General features: G+C 39.4%; 1 protein-coding gene across 13 annotated transcripts in view; it reads right to left on the reverse strand.

The window, feature by feature from the left end:
* MEF2C (myocyte enhancer factor 2C) overlaps window positions 1–21619 on the reverse strand; it is a 174558-nt gene that overhangs the window by 9730 nt on the left and 143209 nt on the right. For all 13 annotated transcript variants that reach the window (XM_043913572.1, XM_043913568.1, XM_043913567.1 and 10 more), the window contains 3 exons: window positions 4929–5101; window positions 2389–2518; window positions 1392–1527 (listed from right to left, as the gene is read on the reverse strand). In XM_043913572.1, coding sequence (XP_043769507.1) covers window positions 1392–1527; window positions 2389–2518; window positions 4929–5101 — 439 coding nt within the window. The remainder of the gene's footprint in view (window positions 1–1391; window positions 1528–2388; window positions 2519–4928; window positions 5102–21619) is intronic.

Consider the following 21619-nt stretch of genomic DNA (forward strand, 5'->3'; position numbering starts at 1 on the left):
CACAGAAGTACAATGCCACGTGTATGATTTTAAGAATGCCTGTTGGTACGATGTACTTAGTGGTAATGATCTGAAAAAGTTATTGCAATACGTGTCTATTTGGATAGTTAAACACTTCTAGGAAAATTTAAATGTTATCCTAAAGAGACATTGTGTTGCTGATCAATATGTGATGTATCTTCAAAGTTAATCTTTCAAGGAAGCAGAGCAACAGTGTCAAGAGAATTTATTTATTTTGAGGTTAGAGTTTCAACAATAGTGATTAGTGAGGAAAATGCACATAAGCAAATAGTAGTTGGGTATAAACTCCACAACCAGAGCACTAATCTATGTGAAATCAATTCCATGTGAAAGCTAGTGGGGCTGGAGAGGGGTAAGAGAAGCTGTGGTATCAATCAGTAATTTTTATTCTAATCAGCATTTTATTCTCATTGTCTCCTTAGAATATGAACATAGAACTAGCTAACTATTTTAACCAAATGGCTCAGCAGAAGGGTAAAAGTGGGGGAAACAAACAGCATTTTTCTAACATATAAAAATGGGTTATCTTTAAATATTTTATATCCTCCTTGTATTTTCTTTTGAAGACTAACTGAAGTTTTGGAGTTCTTAGTTAAAGTGAAAGTCAAGTCTTTGGTTCATGTTTTAAACTTAAAAATAAAACTCCTGGTTTTACAAGCAGTATTATTTTTGAATTTAGGGCTTTTTAAGATTTCAACCTTTCCATTGATAAATGACAGGAGTTATTTCCATGATAAAGACATATCTCAAAAGTACCACAAGGGGGCAGAAAACAGACATCTTCTGACTTCAGAAAACAACAAAAACTATTTTTATACCCAAATTTAAATAATTAGTGTGTGTACATATACATATATGCATATTCATATAATATCTACGAATACACAACTATATTATGAGTATATTATAAATATATGAAGTCTGTGTATCAGTGGGATAGTTGACCCTCTGAGTAATTAACTATGCTAATCACATTAAGAACTATGTGGTTTATGCGAAGCAAAAAAGATTCTCAAATAGCGCAAAAATTCAAAGAATAACTGTAAATGTTTTCTTCTGTCCCACGTGAACTATGTGAAAGCTTAACTGCAGAGAACTTTATCACTGAGAGCAGTGGAAACAAATACAGCCTAAAACAACAGGAAAATAAAATGCCCTATTATCACAGAGCTCCCCCTCCTCATAAAGGAGGAGGAAAGTTCTATTTAAGCCACGTGAAAGATATTAACCTGCTAAGTACTTTCAGATTTTGATCCAGCAGAATCTCACATCCTCGAAAGGGACATTAGGGCCCAAACCTAGAGGCTGCCATCTGCCATTTCACAGACGCATTTACGAACAAGTGTCATGAAAGAAGTAACACTGCTTACCCCAGCTGGCTGAGGGCGGACGGCGGCATGTTGTGGAGGTGCTGCTGTTGCCAGCCAGTTACTGACCCAAGATGAAGAGCGCTGGCGGTGTTAAAGCCAGACAGAGAGGACAGGTCTGCACTACTCAGAGAGTACTCTGGAGCAAAGACGAGACAGGAAGGCAAAAGATTTAATTTGGAAATTACCAAATGGAGAACAGAATAATCATTTTCAATTCTTAAAATATCCTATTAGTATTCTCGAATGATTATTAGACTTTTTTTTTTTTTAAATTTGGGCAGGGAGGGAGATAAAACATTAGGGACAATTTTAATTCAAAGGAGATATATACTATGCACCAAAATTAAGTTTTCCATGCAAACGTCAATGTAGTACAGCAAGCAATTTCAGTTTATTAGAACTACAATCTGGTATCACAGGCAGGTACCTAGTATTTGATGATCTAGAAACGTTTTTTAAACAATCCTGAGAAAGTGAGCTTTCTACTGTTGTTGTTCAGTCACTAAGTTGTGTCCAACTCTGTGACCCCCATTGACTGCAACATGGCCAGGCTTCCCTGTCCTTCACTATCTCCTAGAGTTTGCTCAAACTCATGTCCATTGAATTGGTGATGCCATCCAATCATCTCACCGTCTGTCCCCTCTTTCTCCTCCAGCCCTCCATCTTTCCCAATATCAGGGTCTTTTCCAAAGAGTTAGCTCTGGCCAAAGTATTGGAGCTTCAGCTTCAGTATTACATCAAAGAAATAACAGCTCATTTTCCTTGAAATTGTTCTTCTATATTGAATTCAGGTTGGGTTAACAAAACTTTTGGTCACTAAGAAAGAATCATGTGGATATTCACTTTTTCTTAGTAATGAATAGGTAATGGTATAATGATCTGAACACCACAGGTATTAAATAAAGCTTCCTAACAGACTAATAGGTAATATCATTTTAATTTTGCTTTTTAATGGAAAGCATTTAATGTATTATTTGAACATGGCAAAACTACTCACCGGTACCATATGTTGTTGAAATGGCTGATGGATATCCTCCCATCCCTTGTCCTGGTAAAGTAGGAGTTGCTACGGAAACCACTGGGGTAGCCAATGACTGAGCAGACTGGGAGTTATTTATCCTTTGATTCTTTTAAAGTAAATAAAAAGATATTATGGAATAGAATTTTTTTTTAAAACTTAAAAACACTAGATTTCAGTATTAGTTTTGCATATAAAGAGATAACTTGGTACAAATCTCATGAAATTAATCATTTAACATGTGTCTCTATGAACTCTGCCAACCCTATCATTTACAATCCTTCAAGAGACCAGCTGTTGCCATAGTAACCCATTACATCAGTATCTCCTAGGCAACTGAACTAGTAACAAGTACCATAGCTTTATTATGGGTAAAAACAGACTATGTTGAAAACTGATGAAATATGTATACTGTACTTCCATTGTTTCAGTTTTTATTCAAATGCAAATTGAAAAAAAAATTAAAATCAACCATGGTGGTTTTTGTGCTCAGTTGTATATATAGCAGAGCAGATGGGTAGAGGGCTCATGCTATGTTTTGACCAGCAGGTGGTGCTCTGACCACTTTTTTTCAGGTTCTTCTAAAACTTCCCTCAAACTAGATGGCAAAACAGCTAACGTATATTTAATTCCTTAGAGCAAGGAGATTAAAAATTCATATACACTTAAATATCGTGAGAAGTTAATTCTTAGAAAAATAAGTATCTTTGTGGCTTTAAATAACTGAGGACATTTGTTTGTTACAACTGTACTATAAATTAAATCCAAAAATAGATGGAACACATGGGCCTTCACTTACAGAGGGTCAAACAGAAAAATAGATAACCTGGTATTTCACCTGTAAGTGATACTTGAAATTATTTCTAAATAATCAATATTGACACACACTAACTCCCCAAATCTCTCCATGTTACTGCTCCCACCTCTCCACCTAACGGCTGCTGTGGGTTTTTCCTTGCACGTGGCACTGAATAGACGTGCCCTCACCACTTACCAAGAGCAGGTCGACATCCTCAGACTGAGAGCATGGGGAAGGAGTTTTATTAATTAGTGTCTGTAAATATTTATACTTGGGCAAAATCTTTTCAACAAAAGGAAAAGCATCCTCTGACAGGCATGACAGTTTAAACAGCTTTAAAACTCAGACTCTAAAGACAACTCCTTACAAAGATATTCTTTGTTTCCTTTAATGAGCTGTTTGTCTCCAACGTGAAGACAATCTATCCAGTTTTCAGCACAGGTCAGGGTTTCAACCTTCATTATTTCACCACCACATTTTGAGGAAAAAAAAAGATGGTACTTTGAAAGCGCACTTGCTGGAGGAAGGGGGAAACTGCACCTGGCTAACACTGACAGACCTGACCAACAGCTCATGGAATCCCTGGGAAAGCATCAGTTTTAAAGGACTTGAAATCAATCTGCTGATAGAGACAGCCTGCCATGCGTGGCCCAAACTGCTTGGTGATGGCCCTGTGGGAGGTTTTATTTATTAGACCCAGCCTTTTCCAAAGGGAATGTTGCATATTATGTGAATTTTGGGGGGGTTGATATTCAAAATTAATCTGCACTGTGCCATAATAAACTAATCAGCTTGCAGGACCATTTTACTCTGAAGCTTGCCACAGAGAGAAAGAAAAAAAAATGTGTTTGCAGAATGATCTAAATTTGTCTACTGAATCCTGGTTTTAAATGTTCTCTCGCTCTTAAGCAAAGCTAATTTGGAGAATGTAAGTCTCTTTGTTGTTGAATTTGGGCCCACAGGATTATCTTCACCTTAGTCCTTCAGACCCAGGAGAAGGAAAAATGATAGCTTCCAGGGATATTATTTATATTTTGTATTTATTCTTATAAGTGCCACAACTTTTTTTTGATGGAAAATATAACCTTTGTTCTCAATTGCCTAGAATTTTAAGACAATTTGTTTTTGAGAGGTAATTACTGGCATTAACACATATTTGGAAAGGAGAACTGAGGCAGTGCACAGGCATGTGATGTATTAAACATTATCACTGCAATATACCTAAGAGAACAAATGCCAATTAACGGGAGAGAGTTCATTTAGAAATTATGAAAAAGATTTTTCACTGTCAGCACCTTAAGAGCATACTTATTTAGTTCAATCCTGTAAAAATCTTATGAAATACCTCACTCCGTGAGTTTGGCTCTACCATTGGTCAAATCATACATCCCATAAGCAGAGTACTAGGTAATGATTTTTTTCTAATTATAAATTGGGGGCCTTAAAAGGAAATGTTTTTTTTTTTTTTTTGCTCCAGAACACCAGCCCTATAATGGAGTTTATTAGATGTTGGTTCTTTTTTTTTTTTTTCCCATGGAAAAGGGAAACGCAAACCAGTTACTAGAAATAATAGCTAAATCCAAACAGGGCTGCAGCAACAGCACTGACATGTTGATTTTCTGGGAACATGCAAGTAACTCATAAAGTCAGACAAATACAAAAAGAGCAAAACATATACAAAACATTATCAACATTTATTTAAAATGGAATTTCACATTACCACTGATGGCATCGTATTCTTGCTGCCTGGTGGAATAAGAACTCGGAGGTCTGGTTTACGGTTATTCATCCCTAAATTCATGGGGGGAGGAGATTTTGCTTGCATATTCTTGTTCAAGTTACCAGGTGAGACCAGCAGACCTGGTGAGTTTCGGGGATTGCCATACCCATTCCCTGTTAAGAGAAAACAGTGAGAGCACTCAGGAAAAAAAAAAAATCTGGACTCAAAAAATGTTTCTAGAGCATACACTACATGAGATGAGGAAGAAAGGATTAACAGGGTGAGACAATAATGTACGTGGAAAGTCACAGGATGACTGACAACCTCCTCAGGAGTAACCCAGTCAGTTCTTTAATATGCCGCTGAAGGAAGATTAAAAACTCCTAATGAGAAGAAACCTAAGAGGCATCAACTTGTCCGGAAGTCAGCATATACTTTTATTTATTTATTTTTTTCTATTAGAAAAAAGTTGGGACGAAAGTCAGACAGTCTTTCAGGGCCTAAGAAAAGCACTGAATTGGTCTTGAACTTTAATTGACTAGCTCAGCGGAGGCCTGGCCGGCATGACTCACTCTTTCGGTTCAACGATTTGGGTTTTATTTTGTGTCTGTGTGTCCTTAAGTGAAGAAAGGACACGCCAGCGAGGCTATAATTTCTAGGACACGCGGGAGGCGTAGCAGCCTCTCACACGCTTTCCTCTTCAGTTCCCCTTTTCTCTGAGCGATTTCTCCCTATGGCTTTTTTCTCTCTGGTCTGCTTCCCTCACGAGGCTCAGTGGACGAATCTGAAGCCCTGCTCTCTTGCTCACGGAGAATTTCAGAAAGCAGGACTCCCCCTCAGGAGCTGAAAGGAGGGGGTGAGGCCTCCGCTAAAGGGCTGATGCCCAGGGCCCAGGAGTAGCCAACGAGTGGGAACCGTCCTGAAAGGTTTTTCTTGGGTCTCTGATGTTTAGTCTTCCCCCTCCCATTAGCAGACAAACGGCTCTCTGAAGGTGTCCCTTTCTCAGAACTCAAAATACACCGGCCCGTGGCCGGCAGAGGTGCAGAGACGCAACCTGAGCTGAACCGGAAGTCCCTGCTGGTTTCCTCCAGCGTCTCTGACTGGAGAAACGGAGAAACCACCTAGGCCAATTCAACAACCCTTGCTGGAAACCCAGACGGCTGTTTTCTGGAGCTCTCTCAAGGAGACATCTATGACCCCAGGACGAATGATAACTGTGTGCTATTCGGTGGGGCGGCAGAGACAAGGCCCCGGTCCTCCAAGGCCCGTGCAGTCCTTTGTGGCAATCCGACATGGCCGTGTGTGAGACCGGGCAGCCTGGGGTGAGGTGCCACAGAGGAATCCAGATTAAGGGCTACTGGGTTCCCAGCAAGGAAGAGATTATCCGAACGAGATTCATGGAAGAGGCAAGAACTGATGTGGGTCCTGAAAAAACAGAGGAGACAAAAAGGTCTCTGGTCTCATGACTGGGCACTGGGAAAGGGCCACGGTGGCTATTTACAGAGGACAGCCAGAGCCTCTGTGAGGATTCTGGTGAGAAGGGAACCCACGAGAAAAGAGGCAAAGATTCTGAAGGAATATGGAGGGCTGGGCTGGGGAGCCCACTGGAGGTCAGCCTGTGAATTCCAGGCTAACGTGTCTTGGGTTTTAAATGGTGGAAATGCAGAGCCCTGAAGGCTGCAGAGCAGAGGGAACATAGGCCTTTAAGGGGACAGAGAGGTTTACTGGCATTGGGATATTTTAGGAAGGCCTGACAGTGTGATCCAGTCTGGAAATTTCTATGATGACCCGAGCTACGGTGAGGAATTAGGAAGGCAAAGCCCCGGTATATTTCAGGAGATATATTTGGGTACATCTTTTGAATTAAAATCTATTTGAGGTACACTGTTTTGGCTTCCCAAGTAGTGCAGTGGTAAAGAATCTGCCCGCCAATGCAGGAGATGCAGGAGAGGTGGTTTTGATCCCTGGGTCAGGAAGATCCCCTGGAGGAGGGCATGGCACCCCACTACAGTATTCTTGCTTGGGAAATCCCATGGACAGAGGAGCCTGGCAGGCTACAGTCCATGGGGTTGCAAAGAGTCGGACATGACTGAGCATGCACACACACAGCTTTAATAATGTTTGGAGCATACTGGTTCTTCACATCCCTTTCATTTTGCTTGTCTTATTTTATGCATGAACAAACAGGCTGAATGTATAACAAATAACTACAAGATTAAATCTGTCAATTGGGTTATGCATAACATTCGCCACCTTACTGGAGGAAAAAACCCACAAAATAAAACAAACAACCCCTCCTGGAAAAATGCATCAAGTATCAAGTATCTGCTTAAGAAATGTTGGTTGAGTTTGTATATAAGATGCTCTTCTGTAATAAAACTTCAAGAAAATTAGCTATATTCTCTAAAGCCAACTAAAGATGTCAAAAGCCAAGAAGAAATTTGCACAGTTAATTTGGACAGTTTTCTGTGGCAAAAGTGATTACAAGAAACAAACACATTTACCTTTTTTGGCTAGGAGAAATACAAAGGGTATGTTCACGTAGAAAGACACTTGATAAAATAGAATGCTCAGAGGACTTTTATATTTAATGTGTCTTACTGAATCATTATTGTGACTATGCTAGGGCTTTCGTTTTAATTAATAGATTCCATGGGATAAAAACGGAGTGAGAAAACCGAGACAAAGTTTTCACTCTCCTTTCTTGTCAGCCGAAGCTCAGACTGACAGATACGCTGAATGCCTATGTCACTTATCTATTAAGCCTGTGTGAGATCTGGTTTAAATAAACAATCAAATGGAAAATTAGCTGGGTAATTTCAAAAGAAAGGGGGAAAAAAAAAGTCAGTTAAGCAGTGCAATGAAGCTTGAACAGATCAGAAGAAACTAAAACCCGGGCTTGGTAGATGCCGATACTGGTTTGCATGGAGGAGTTATTTTGCTAAAAGGAAGTAAAACCGCTTTATGAAATGTGTTGTCCTGTGATATGACGAGCACTGGGCCAGTGTGCGAAAATGGAAATGCTGCACGAAGGCTCTGAGAAAAGCTTTTTTTTATTAAGAAAAAATTTTTTTTTCTAGAGTGAATTCTGAGAAATTCCAACAAAGCCTTTTGCCCACATTTTAAACAATGATTTGGGGCAGCAATAGGCGGGGGGCAGGGGGAAGATAAAAAGCAAACATATATTTTAGGTTTTCACCTAATAAATGCCTTAAAACTTAAAAAAAAAGATTTGAAAAGCATTCTATTTTTCCTCTTGGAATATTTCCTCTTGTTCGGAAATTATGCCATTTTAGAAGATTAGTCACATATTTTAAGGTGTTTACATACTGAAGGTAAAATATTTTGAACCACGATGACACTTCTTAAATTCATATTTTTAGAGCATAAAAGTTATTTTTGAGAACAAATAAATTCTGCCTTTTACCGGTGAATTTCTGCTGTTTTTAGCATATTGTGCCAGCTAGCATTTTGGAGCCATATAATAACCATTTCTGTTTCCAGCCACCAAGTTGTTATTCTTTTGGCATAATATAGATTCAGGAATGTGAGGCTGTGGATCCTAAACCAGTGATATAGAAACCTATCATTTGAAAATCAATGATGAATACATTCGTGTGGTTTACTGCTAAGAAGAGCCTGCATTTAAATCGGCTCGGAAACTGCGGCCTCCTCCTCACTCCGGGCGCTGTGGCCTTCTGTTGAGGCTGCTGTCTTACCTTAAGATAAATTCACCCAACAGAACGGTCTCTTTCAAAGTCAGGGTCGGGAGGTGGGAAACGCTACCCTTCAATAAACTTCTGAGATAGAGATTCCACCTCTCTTCATGCTACGTTTTAAAATTACCCTCTCTCTGCCCGGGACGATGATCAATTTGGATGGGGCTGCATGCAGATGTCACATTCCCCTGACCACTTAAAAGCACAAAAATTATAAAGCACGAGTGAATGGATTTCCTGATTATAGATTATAAGAAAATGAAGAGCAGACCAACTTTGGAGTTCGCCTGTTTTATAGTTTCATTTGATGAAAAATATTGTTTCACATAAAACAATTGGAGCATTCACGATATAATCTGTATCAAGGATAATAGAATGCACCTCGCTGGGTTACAAATTTCTAAACACTCATATTAAAACTAGTGTAAATATATAGAACTTCAAATGTGGTGTTAGCAGAAAAAAATTTTTTTTCTCTCCAGTTAACTTGAAAACACTTGCTGTACTTTTTTTTTTTTTTAATTGACTCCTATTTTAAGAAGTTGTAAATTCAAAGAACATATTTCTGGCTTATGATGTTGTGAGGAGGACACTTTGCCTTGTTTCACAGAGCTCAACTGAATGTGGAACTCTCTTTGAGCCCGAATTTCTGAAACTTTCTCCTATTTGGATGTTTAGACATTGTGAGTCTTTTCACTTCATTTTTTTCCTCCCAGACTTTATATTATAAATACAAGCATATAAAACTAATAAGAACAAAACAGAAACTAGTCCTCATGGACCAAGGTTAATTTTTTTCATGGGCACTATCTTTTCTGTAGTCTCTCAAATCATCATCTTTGACTATTCCCCGCTCCCTCTTTCAACTCCCTATCCAATTAGTTACCAGATCTTGTCAATTTTTCTTCAAAAAGGCCTCTGTCCATTTTCACTGCCACCATCCTACATTAAGCTTTTGCGTCCATCTGACGAGGTCTTTCCATAACCTGCTGTTTGGGTTCCTGGTCTCTAGTTGCAGGGTCTTTCAGCAGGCCTTAAAATGATGGGCTGCAGGAAGCTTGCTCCTTGAAGCTGTATGCAAACTTCCGTGCACATGTGTGATGATAAAGCTAACGTACACACCCAAAGTGTTCTTTATAAAAAAATCTTTCTTCAGTGCTGCTTCTCTCATGTTCCTTTTTCAGATCATACTTCACTCTAGGGGGTCAGCGCCCTGACTTGGCTCTCAGACGTGGACACAGTTTGACCTGTTCTGTGTGTATCTAACCTAACTTCCAATGGCCACGGCCAAGCTCACCATCCTCTGAATACATCTGAGCCTTTGCTCTAGCAGGTCAGTAACTGGCAGTGTTTGACTTCCTGTTAACTCAAAATTCATTTTTAAGGGTCAGCTAAGGCCCAGGGCTCTCATGGTACTTTCACACAACCTCAGTCCACCTGAACTCACTCTCCTCCCAAATCCTGCACAATTAGAGGCTAATACGACATAGAGCACTCATCTATTACGTGTTTCAAATGCTCACAAAACACATAGACAGATTATGCTGGAAAAATGAAAATTATTGAGAAATGGCACTACAAGTCAAGTTATGAGGGAACACTGGATAAGAACTGAAAATGTAACGTGTAACTTGGTAATTTCAAACATCAAGGTGATGACCAAGTACACTGCCGAGACAAACTGCTTATCAACCACATAATATAAAAATCAGAAAATCATGCAAGTGCCCACCTACTAAATTTGTTAATAGAGAGCTAATTGAAGCTTCTTTTTTCATCTGCTGCACCTGTTAATCATTTGCTAGCACATTACCTTAGCTAAATGTAAGCAGCAGAAACAAATAAAGTAGAACTTCCCCCTAATGAAGAAGAAAACTCGGAGGTGCTGGATCTTTTCTTCCACACTGACAAGTGTCTACTGCCACGGGTTGTCTCTATATCAAGATGAATTTCAATGACAATTTACTCACACAGAACTTTCTACCAAAAGATGGGCTGCATGCTTTCCTAGGAAAAAGAATGGTAGAAGGGTGGCAATTAAGAGTGCACTGGATTTTACTAGATGGTTCGGAGAGAGGCTTCCTGGAGAGAGGGAATTCATGATAGAGCTCAGAGTCATGACTGTGTTTGAGAAGGACGAGGATTCCTGTGAAGGCGAAATATAGGTCATTTCAGGGGATGCAGTTTTCAGAAGCTGGGAAAGTAGGCTTGGCTAACATAAGCCTCTTGGGTCATGTTAACTTTAATACTGGAGACTTGATACTAAACTTTTACTAAACTTTATACCACAGATAAAGAACAGCCAAAGTTGTTTGTGAGTAGGAGGTGGCATCGTTAGCTGTGTGTCGAGTAAAGAGCAAGAGTGGCAGCAGAAAGGAGGCATTAAAGGGTGAGACTGCTGTGAGAGAGCTAGTTAGGACACATCTGCCAGGGAGCACATGAGGAATGAGGTCTGAATGAAGCGGCAGCCTTGGGAAGATTTACAAGGCAGATGGGCGATGAGGACAAAGGAGGATTAAGCAGATAAATGCAGTTCCTCGTCATGAGGTCTCCATTAGACTTTCTTCAACTACACTGCGCCCTGGTTTTTCACACGCTAAGCAATGATTTCATTAGTGTGAGAGAAGCATAAAAGTCATCTGAATCAGAGACTCCCACGTACTCTCCCGAGGCAGCCATCACCAACACGACCATGCAATATTAACAACGGCAAGCATTTTCTATCGTATGAATGACCAAGAACACGAACATCACCCATCCACATTACGTACCCAGAACGTACACGCGCCTATGCAGTGTGTTGGCTATTACACACGGATATAAAGCACCGTTCATCCTCACAACAACAGCCCTGTGAGGTGCTAAGAGTATCCTTGGGTTACATACATAGAAAGCTGAAGAAGAGAAAGATCCCATAACTTGCCCAACGGCAAACAGCTATCAACTGGTTGAGCCAAGGTTTGAACCCAGCAGTGTGTCCAGAGCCCATGCTCTGAAGCACAATATAGACCTGCTCCTTGGAACCGGGGCATACTCTGAGGCTCTTAAAACTCTTCTCTATCCAATCTCATCCTAAAATTCCAGGAACACAAAGGAAGAGAGGAAACAAAAGTGGGAGACCAGGGGCATGAGACTCAAAGGGGGGCACCCCCTAAGGGATCTTCCCGCTGGGCCAGAGGTTAACACGCCATGCTCCTCACAGAGGGGGCCCGGGTTCAATCCCTGGCTGGAGAACTAGATCCCACATGCTGGAACCAAGAGTTCGCCTGCTGAAACAAAGATCCCGCAGGCCACAACGAAGACCTGGCAGAGTCAAAATAAAATAAATATTTTTAAAAAAGGGGCCTCCTAAGTCAGGGGTGATGTGGAACATGGTCAACTTGGGTGTCAAAAATAGCAATTCTGGTTCAAAAGACACTGGACTTACATAAGGGGCAATGTTCCAAACCGTATTTCTAGTCTCCTTCTGGATAAATAAATATTTACAAATAGGAAATATTGGGTTTAGCTACTAAATGCCAGAGAAGCTGTTTAACTTGCAGTGTGCTATTTTGAGCAGATGATTAAGTATGCTTTTAAAGGTAGATTCTGAAATATTTTAGTCAATAATCTTCTCCCCTGTAATAGAGGGTAAAGATGTTTACCTACCGACCATCTATTTAAGAGACCAGCTTCATCAAAACCACGCAACATGATAGGAAAATGCCCAGTATCTTAGAGTATCCACTATTAGGTATCTGAAAAAGAATTTCTAATATACAGGTTATAGAAATTACTTTGTTTCGTACTTTGTTAATGGTATTTTATTTTTGGGACTTTGGAGCAAACTGCCACAGGAAAACATTAAGTTGAACACAGAGCTAAACCTCTGATGTATTGATTTTCTGTTTTTACTTCAGCCAAATGTTTTTCCCACTTAGGATTTTTTTTTTCTTTCAACAGAACAATTCTGAAAACATTTCTGGCATACAATCTTGTAAAACTAAAGATGTTACATATATAATAATGTTCACTGAAGTGAAGTGAAAGTTGCTCAGTCGTGTCTGGTTCTTTGCGATCCCATGTACTATACAGTCCGTGGAATTCTCCAGGCCAGAATACTGCAGTGGGTAGCCCTTCCCTTCTTCAGGGGATCTTTTCAACCTAAGGATCGAACCCAGGTCTCCCGTATTGCAGGTGAATTCTTTACCAGCTGAGCCACAAGGGAAGCCCAAGAATGGTGGAGTGGGTAGCCTATCCCTTCTCCAGCAGATCTTCCCAACCCAGGAATCAAACCAGGGTCTCTTGCATTGCAGGAGGATTCTTCACCAAGTGAGCTATCAGGGAAGCCCAATAATGTTCACTACTATCAATTAATTTTACATTTGACCTTTAAAAAGTTTTAAGTTAGTTTCCAGTGTCAGGACATTGTTCTGTGTCGCAAATAAACCTACATCTTTTCATGTAATCTTAATTGTAAACAGTAAACTGGCTCATTTAACCCACTGTGCTACTGTAAGCAACACACCTAAAATAGTTTTTAGTGGAAAAAATTATGACCTTCTAGTCTTCAGTCTTACATTCACTTTGCCCTGAATGCTTGAAACGTTGTTAAAAGCAACAGCAGCTATAAGTTATACAGCTGTTGTAAATCACAATCAGGTTTTTTTCTTTTTTCTTGGAGGGGAAAGGAGATCTTTTTCATGGGATGGCTCTAAGGGAAAAGGCAACCACAAAACATTTAGAGGTCAGAAATCTGGGAATGATGAAAATTTCAATATGCCTACTGCAGAATGGGGGCAAATCAGATTTCTGATTCTTATCCAGCTAAAGACTCCTGATTACAGATTCTTAAAAGTAAAAATCAAGTCTCCACTCTATCTGGGGGTTTCTCAGGGAAACAATATAATAACGCATAATGTCAGACTGAGAAGAAACTCCTGTGAAACCTCAGTGCCTTTTGTGGTGTATTCTTAGAAAAATACCCCAAGAATACACCCAAGCCAAGACTATTCTTGGTTGTACCAGTTGGAGGGCAGCAGACGTTCTAAAAAGAGACTAGTCTCTTCAGCTTGACTAGGTCACCCTGATGATGAACCAGACCTTTATGAATTTCCTATCGACTCTACTCATCCTGGATGTTTCTTGGCTCTGTTTAGAATCCTTTGAGAAATTAACAGTCTATCTGTCAACTAGAACTTTAAACATACAGCACATACAATGGCCTCTGGATTGTGAGGCAGAAGTAAAGAAATTTTACTGGGTACTAAGTTATTCTTCCAAAGACTGGAGTCTGTGTCATAAAGCAGGTTTGTGTTGGCAGACCACTCTCATCTTTTTCCTGAGAGTCATGTGGGTCAGGCATTATTGTCCCGATTTTTGACAGATGAGGAAACTGAGGTTCCGGGAGTTTCTAAGACTTGTCAGTAAGTGGGAGAGCTTTGATTTGAATCCAAAGCACAAGCTGCTTCCACTACATTATTACCAAAGCCAGATGTTTCAGATTTAGAATGCATCCATGAATCTTCCCTTCTCTTGGAATAAAGGCTCCATTTGCAAACAAGAAAAAAGTTGACAATCTGATGTTTCCAGGGCACAAAGACACACAAAATATTGTTCTGTTCTGAGGACTGTCTTACTGAAGGGATAGTTTTTCATCGCACCATAAAAATGAGATGGAACCTTGCTATCTTAAAAAAAAGTTCCACTTAACAATGAATGATAGATAGATTTATGACTCACTTAATTGTTCACTTCTTGCGATTTGGGGGCTGTCTCTTTGCTAAAAAATGAGGGGGTGTCTTCATTATTGACACAATTGCTCATTCTTTCACTCATTTTTCTAAACAAAAATATTGAGACAGTTCAAATTAGAGAGAACGTGACAGAAGAGAAAGAATAATTACTTGTGGTTTTAACATTTACACAACTGCTGCAAATACATCAGAAGATGATAATGTTCGAACAAAATGTGTTGCCCTGCACTGCACTGCGCTCCCTTTCTGTCTGGGATTTATTTAATATCTCCTCTCTACTCCCAGCGTCTAGGGTAGGGGATGTGGCAGGCATCTGTCTTGGTGAAGCCTAGTAGAACACTACTCACACCCTGCACATTTCATAAATATTACTGGGACTAGATTAAACCAAGCTTTCTTTTTTGCTTAGAAGTCAAGAATATAGATAATTATAATACTAACAAGAGCCAACATTTTTTAACAAGCACTTACTCTAGGGCAGAAAGTGTGCTCAATGCTGCCTTGTATTGATGATCTCATTTAATTTTCACCACAATCCTGCAACATGGGGATTCACAGACTTTCCAAGGACAACGTCTTCCCTAAAGTAACTCGAACATCATGTATTTTTCTTGGTTATTTTATTATTCTGAATATCTGCCTCTGAAGTATTTTTCCCAAATTACTGCATGAGCAAAACTTTTGCTCCATGATTTTACAGTTTTCTCTGAGCTGCTTAATACCAAAGGTTTCCTTTTCATGATTGTTTTCTAAATTAATGTTATCATGTTTGAATAGGTAAATTGACCACAGATTTAGATTTACTATTATTACTATGGGCTGCCCAGGTGGCTCACTGGTAAAGAATCTGCCTGCCAATGCCTGAGACCCAGGAGACTTGGGTTCGATTGATCCCTGGGTCAGGAAGATCCCCTGGAGGAGGAAATGGCAACCCATTCCACTATTCTTGCCTGGGAAATTCCACAGAGGAGCCGGGTGGGCTACAGTCCATGGGATCACAAAGAGTAGGACGTGACTGATAATATAATATTATTATATCATCATAACCTAATAAAGCAGGGATCTTTTTTCCCCTCTTACAGTACAAATACAACAAATCAGTTCTTTGTCATAACTAGAGATTGTAAGTGGAGTCTAAGGTCAAAAAATTGTGACAGGAAGGGACAGTGTTTAGTAAGACAGTTACCAAGTAGATATTATGTTCAGTTAATATAGCTGAAATGGAGCAATAATGAACGAACTGAGTGAACACTTTAGCACCCCGTGAACACATCTGTAGAAGACAAACTGAACCTATTTAGCCAAGGCTTTGGTCCAACACAGTTTCCTTTGCGTGCGGCTCAGCTGCTTCAGTCGGGTACGACTCTTTGCAGCTCGATGGACTACAGTCCGCCAGGCTCCTCCGTCCCTGGGATTCTCCAGGAAAGAATGCTGGACTGGATTGCCATTCCCTTCTTCACGGGATCCTCCTGATCCAGGGATCGAACCCGGGTCCCCTGCATCACAGGCAGATTCTTTACTGGTGAGCCACGAGGGAAGCCCCTGAGTTTCCTTTCACATAAACTAAGGGAATATATTTGATCTTTCAAATATGAGACTGTTTCATGACTGCACACTTAAAACTTAAATTCAAGTGAAACATACTATATAAGCCTAACTAAAATTTAAGACTGGCAAAGGTTTGTCTAAAAACAGCACATTATACATTTGGCTGAAAGTCTTGAAGCCCCAAAAAGTCCCCGGTAGGTAAAACATTGATTTCCAAGAGGGGTTTTTTAACCACATCCCTCCGTCAGGATCTGCTGTCTATTGATGCAGTTTCATATCACTAATGATTTTGAGAAGAGCTTCTGTATTATCTCCAAATAAAATCTTATGGTGATGCCAAAAACGGGAAAGAGAGAAACCAACACTGTGTGAGGAAAAAAAAAATACTGAGAGAAAAAAGGCAAACGTTGAATAAAACTAATAAATTAGGGAGGAAATGTTAACTGCTTGAATCAATATTAAAAAGACCAAAATTTTATTATTAATCACACTCTTAGGTTAAATCAATGGGATATGAGTGAAGAGACCAATTTTCACATTGCTTTACTAAATATAATAGAAAGGGGATAAAAAGGATCCAATTTGTGAGGTCAGAATCATTGATATACAAAAGGCTCTAAAATCTGCTCAAACACTCTCTGGTGAAGTTACAATTTGAAATTTTGTTTTTCCTTCTGGAAATCAAACTCCTTAAGAATTAATTCAAACCAAAGGGGCTGAAAGTAGATGGTGTCCTGACTTAGCCTATAACATCCACTTGTCTTTTCTTCCACCTGCCTCTCTCACTTCAGCATGGCCTCTACAGAACGGTGTCAAGGTATCACTTTATCTACAACCTGCCAGGTCTTGTATTTGGGAAGTGGACACTGATTTCCTTGGCGGTGGCTGATTATCACGTGCTGTAGGTTATCCAACTAGAGGACAGTAAATTTTTTTCTTTTAAGAAATCTAGATAACCTTGGTTTGGGTTAAAAATATCACTGTTACTGAATTGCATAGATAATAATAAAGCAATGCTGTTGGATCTTTATTTATGTTTTGAGTGAGCTCCCAAGGCAAAACTGATAATGCGCTCAGAATTTTTATTCAGAACAATTGAAACTAACAAAATACTTCAAAAGAATCCAACTGTTAACTTAGCTTTTTTTCCATAGGCTGCTTAACAATTTTTAAAAAAGTAATATAAAATTATATTTTTATACTAACAAAAAAGTTTTGTTTGAGAGTAACTAAATGGTAATCTCCTTTTCTTGAATATTGATTCTGAAGTTGTGTTTTGTTAGGCAAAAAAAGGGTAAACTTGTCAAAGCCAATTCTTTTAAGCTGAATTTTTAACCACTTCACATTGATATTTTAAATCACTGAGTAAGAACTGCAGAGCAGTCTACTTGGTAGATAAGAAAGTCAGCCAAGAAAATTTCGGTAAGTATTTTCAAAAACAAATAGCTGTAAAGCAATGGTATTGATATAGAATAATTAAACATTGTTATGAACTTTTCCTCTTCTCATTTAGGTCTATTTTATGGTATGCTAAATTTATTTTTTTCCAATGTGAAATGAATTACAAAAATGTCATGTTGGTGAACTTTTATGATTCTATGATCATAAAACATTAGATGAAAATGGACCCTAAAGACTTTTGTGTCTTATCCCTAATGTGAGTACTAAGTTCAGAAGTCCAGAGTCATGGCCCAAAGTCTTGCCGAGTGGAGTCTTCAGAGTCTGGAAGCCAGGTCTCCTTACTCAGCCACTGCTCCGTGGTTTATCCACAGCAGCACACTGCCACTACCAAGTCTCCATGTATTTAGCTGATACAAATTAAGCATTCCAGAAGTGACGATGCTTGACAACCAAATGCATAAAATAGTAAACAATTAACAATCAAAATAAGGAAACAGCTGTTTCTTTTTATATAAAATTATCTCTAATTTACAATAAATGCCAATTAAAATTATTAACCAATATACATAAATATCCTTTGCCTTATTGTCAAATTGCTAACAATTCTCCTGACTTTTCAAAGAGATTCCTAAAGGATTTTCTTTCTGCTCTTTGACCCCCTGCCCCCCTTTTTTTTTAATCTCAATCAGGAAACAGTACACCCTTGAGCATACTGGTACTTTCAACCCAATAAAAAAGGAACTATGTCACGAAAACAAAGGGCACCAATAAGAAAATGAATAATCCAACACAAGGCACTGCTGTGCTAACGATTAAACCTAATGAATACAGAAACTCAACTGAACTTGATCTTACAATCATCTGTAAGCACTAAGATTAGCATGTTAAAAGCCTTAATGTACAGACATGACAAAATGTAATTTTAAAAGCAGTGACTTTCAATTTTGGCTCTTGAAAGTAAAGGATTAAATAGTGGATGAATAACTGTCAACTGAAACCTACAAATGTCACTATTACTAACGTATTATAATGACTTGGTGCATATTTCCCTTACATCAAGAGTACAACCCCATCCTGTTTCTTCTTTATCACCTCTCTCTCACCTTCATGTATGAAAGGACTTCAACTTAAGCAATAAGATGTTCATTATTTCAAGAAGAAACTTGTGATGGTCAGAGGCACCCGCCTATGTTTTATTTACTGATATATATATGCCCTCCAGGTTTTCCATTAGGTAAGTTAAAGTTTGTAAAACTTTATTGGTTAATAGTGCTCAGCCATTTAATCAAATAATGAATTCACTATTCATTACCTACAGTATCAGAAGATTATTTCTGTGAATTACAGATAAGGGTATATCTTTTTGTATTTAAAATTACATTACTTCTTTGAAGTATTTTTTTCTTTTTTCCACATAAACAGTATAAAAAATTTATGTCTAGAAGATCAAATTTTCCTTTATTCGGCTAACACGGATTTACTGAATATCTGCCATGTCCTCTCTCTTGTATCTTGAGCTGGGAATACAAACTGAAGACAGTCTGCCCCCAGAGGGATGTGTCCAGGAGAGTATGAACAGATAATGCAATTACAATGCAAGGAGATAAACAAGGTAGGCAAGAGAGGTGCCTAATTCTTTCTGGAAGGGTCAGGAAAGGATTTCCTGAATGGCTGAACTGAATTCTGCAGGGTGACAAGCACTGCTCAGGAGCACTTCACAGGAGAATGCTAAGAATGTACACACAAAAGCAAGAAGCTGTGACGCTGTTGAGAAAGTGGAAGCACAATGCAGTTAAGAACATGCACTCTGGAGACAGACTGCCTGGGTTCCACCTTGGGCCAATACTTAATCTCTCTGTGCCTTAGGTCCCCTGACGATAGAAAGGGCATAATATGAATATCTACATTAAAGGGCTGCTATGTAAATAAAAGGTTTTTTTGGTGTGTGTTAAATCACATAGTAACAGCAATTTAGATGTTTGCTATTATTAGAACTTGAGTGCGGGGTTCTTGATGGCAGTGGCAGAAAGAAGGTGGAAGCCCAGAGAGTAGGGATGGGCCAGAGATAAGGGCATGCGTGCATGCTGTTACTTCAGTCCCGTCTGACTCTTTGTGACCCTATGGACTGTTGCTGCCAGGCCCCTCTGTCCATGGGATTCTCCAGGCAAGAATACTGGAGTGGGTTGCCATGCCCTCCGCCAGAGGATCTTCCCGACCCAGGGATCGAACCCTCAATCTTTTATGTCCCTGCGTTGCAGGCAGATTCTTTACCGCAGAGCCACCAGCAAAGCCCATAGAGACAAGAGGCTCATGGTTAACTCTGAAAGAGCTGGGAAAACATTGCTGGAGTTTAAGCATCTGAATGATGACCTACAATGAGTTTAAGGCTTTGATAAAGACTAATAGGGAGTCTGGAGTGGGATGCAATGTGAGGTCGGGAGATGAATTAGGGATCTTTGGAGATAGTTCTGGAGTGTTGCTATGAGCCTGAACCAGGGCAGTGAGATAGGAATGGAGAGAAAGAGGGTAGATTTAGGAAATACCTTGGAGACATTTGGTAAGTTGGTAAGACCTGATGACTCATTGGATGGTGGGATGAGGGAGAGGCATAGTGCAGGGAGTGAGTGGATGCAAAAGATGCTATACTTTATGCTCAAGCTGAGAGGGAAGGATGCTTACTTCTTTGTTCTCTTGGTTTTAAAGAAACACAATAAATACTGAATTTACTTCCTTCCCTCGTGAGACTATACTCTTTTTGCAAGTTGAGATGAGTAGATATTGAAGAAAATTGGACTGAAAAGGGTTTTCCAGGTGGAGACTAGTGGTAAAGAACCCATCTGCCAATGCAGGAGACATACACGATTTGGGCTCAATCCCTCGAGGAAGACACGGCAACCCACTCCAGTACTCTTGCCTGGAGAATCCCATGGACAGAGGAGCCTGACGGGCTACAGTCCACAGGGTCGCAGGGTCGGACACCACTGAAGCAACTGAGTATGCACAGGCTGAAAAATACTTTAACTTAACGGCAGAGTCCTGCCACTTGACCTCAGAGTTTCTAACGTTATCTGAGACCTTGAATTTCAACGACAATATTCAAAATTTGGAAGGTATCTTTTGGCTGTTTTGCTTTAGTTTTCTTTTCTGAAAATGCAGAGACATTCTGACTAGCCTTGTTTCCCTCGGCGTTATGTGATTCTCTGACATCAGGACCAATATATTCACTCTGACATTTGATACAGGCTGGTATGAGCAAGAAGGGGCAGACGGCTGAGTCTGTGGGCAGGACGTAGCAGCTAAGCTCAAGACTCAGTGGCATCTGCAACAGGTGTTCTGTGGAACCAGAGTTAGAAAGGGCTTCTTCCTCTATTTTTAAAAAGTGGGGAAGTAACTCTTTCATAACTATACAGAAACTGACTGTTATATGCTCCTCACTATAAGATACAGTCATCAAGATACAGTATTTATCATCATCAAAGTGGACCAACTGAGTGTTGTTTTTTTAACTTCCTTCCATTTTTTGAAGTAGAAGATTCTTGAGTTATGGCAGAGGTCCTGAAGTTGGGGAATGAATTTGCTAAGCCTACAAGATTTTTTTTTTTTTAGTTCAATGACGCTATAGCCTATATGTGGCTAACTTTTATGTTTACAAGATTGAGTGTCTTCTTTGTCCCTGGAGGGCCATTTAACTTAGTGGACTGTCAGGGAATTGACAATGACAGCATAATTGAACACACTTATTTTCAATATAGAATTCTAAAGCATTTTAGCTATTAGGCAGTGACAAGAGGCCATGTCATCAAAGATGAGTACCCGTTCCCCAACTCCACATGCTTTTTCTATTAACTTTCATCACTGTTATTGGCTGTTCTCATACAAGCAAGCAAACTGATGCATCAAGATACTGGATAAAATATCATAATATCTAAACTACTCTTATTTACCTTTTTCTTGGATTTTGAGACAACCCAGTTTTCAGGCCCACCACCCCTTCTAGCCATAGTGTCTGGCAGAGACTTGAATCCAAGACACAATGGTCTAGTTTTGGTCTATAATTTTCAGGCTACAAATCCTAAGGTATTTTTTTTGAGGGGGAAAAAATAGCACTTTGTAAATATCCAGAAAAATTGTATATTCAGTCTACTCATTAATCTGACTCTATCTAGTCCTTAAAAGCTAGATAAAATAGGAAGTCAGGATCATTGATTCTGTTTGTTAATCCGCTAGTTCTTACCCTTTTTCTTCATTACTTACTGAATTAGTGAAGAGCCAATATCAGAAATAAGAC

Source organism: Cervus elaphus, chromosome 9 (genome assembly GCF_910594005.1).
Source record: "Cervus elaphus chromosome 9, mCerEla1.1, whole genome shotgun sequence".
Taxonomy (NCBI): domain Eukaryota; kingdom Metazoa; phylum Chordata; class Mammalia; order Artiodactyla; family Cervidae; genus Cervus; species Cervus elaphus.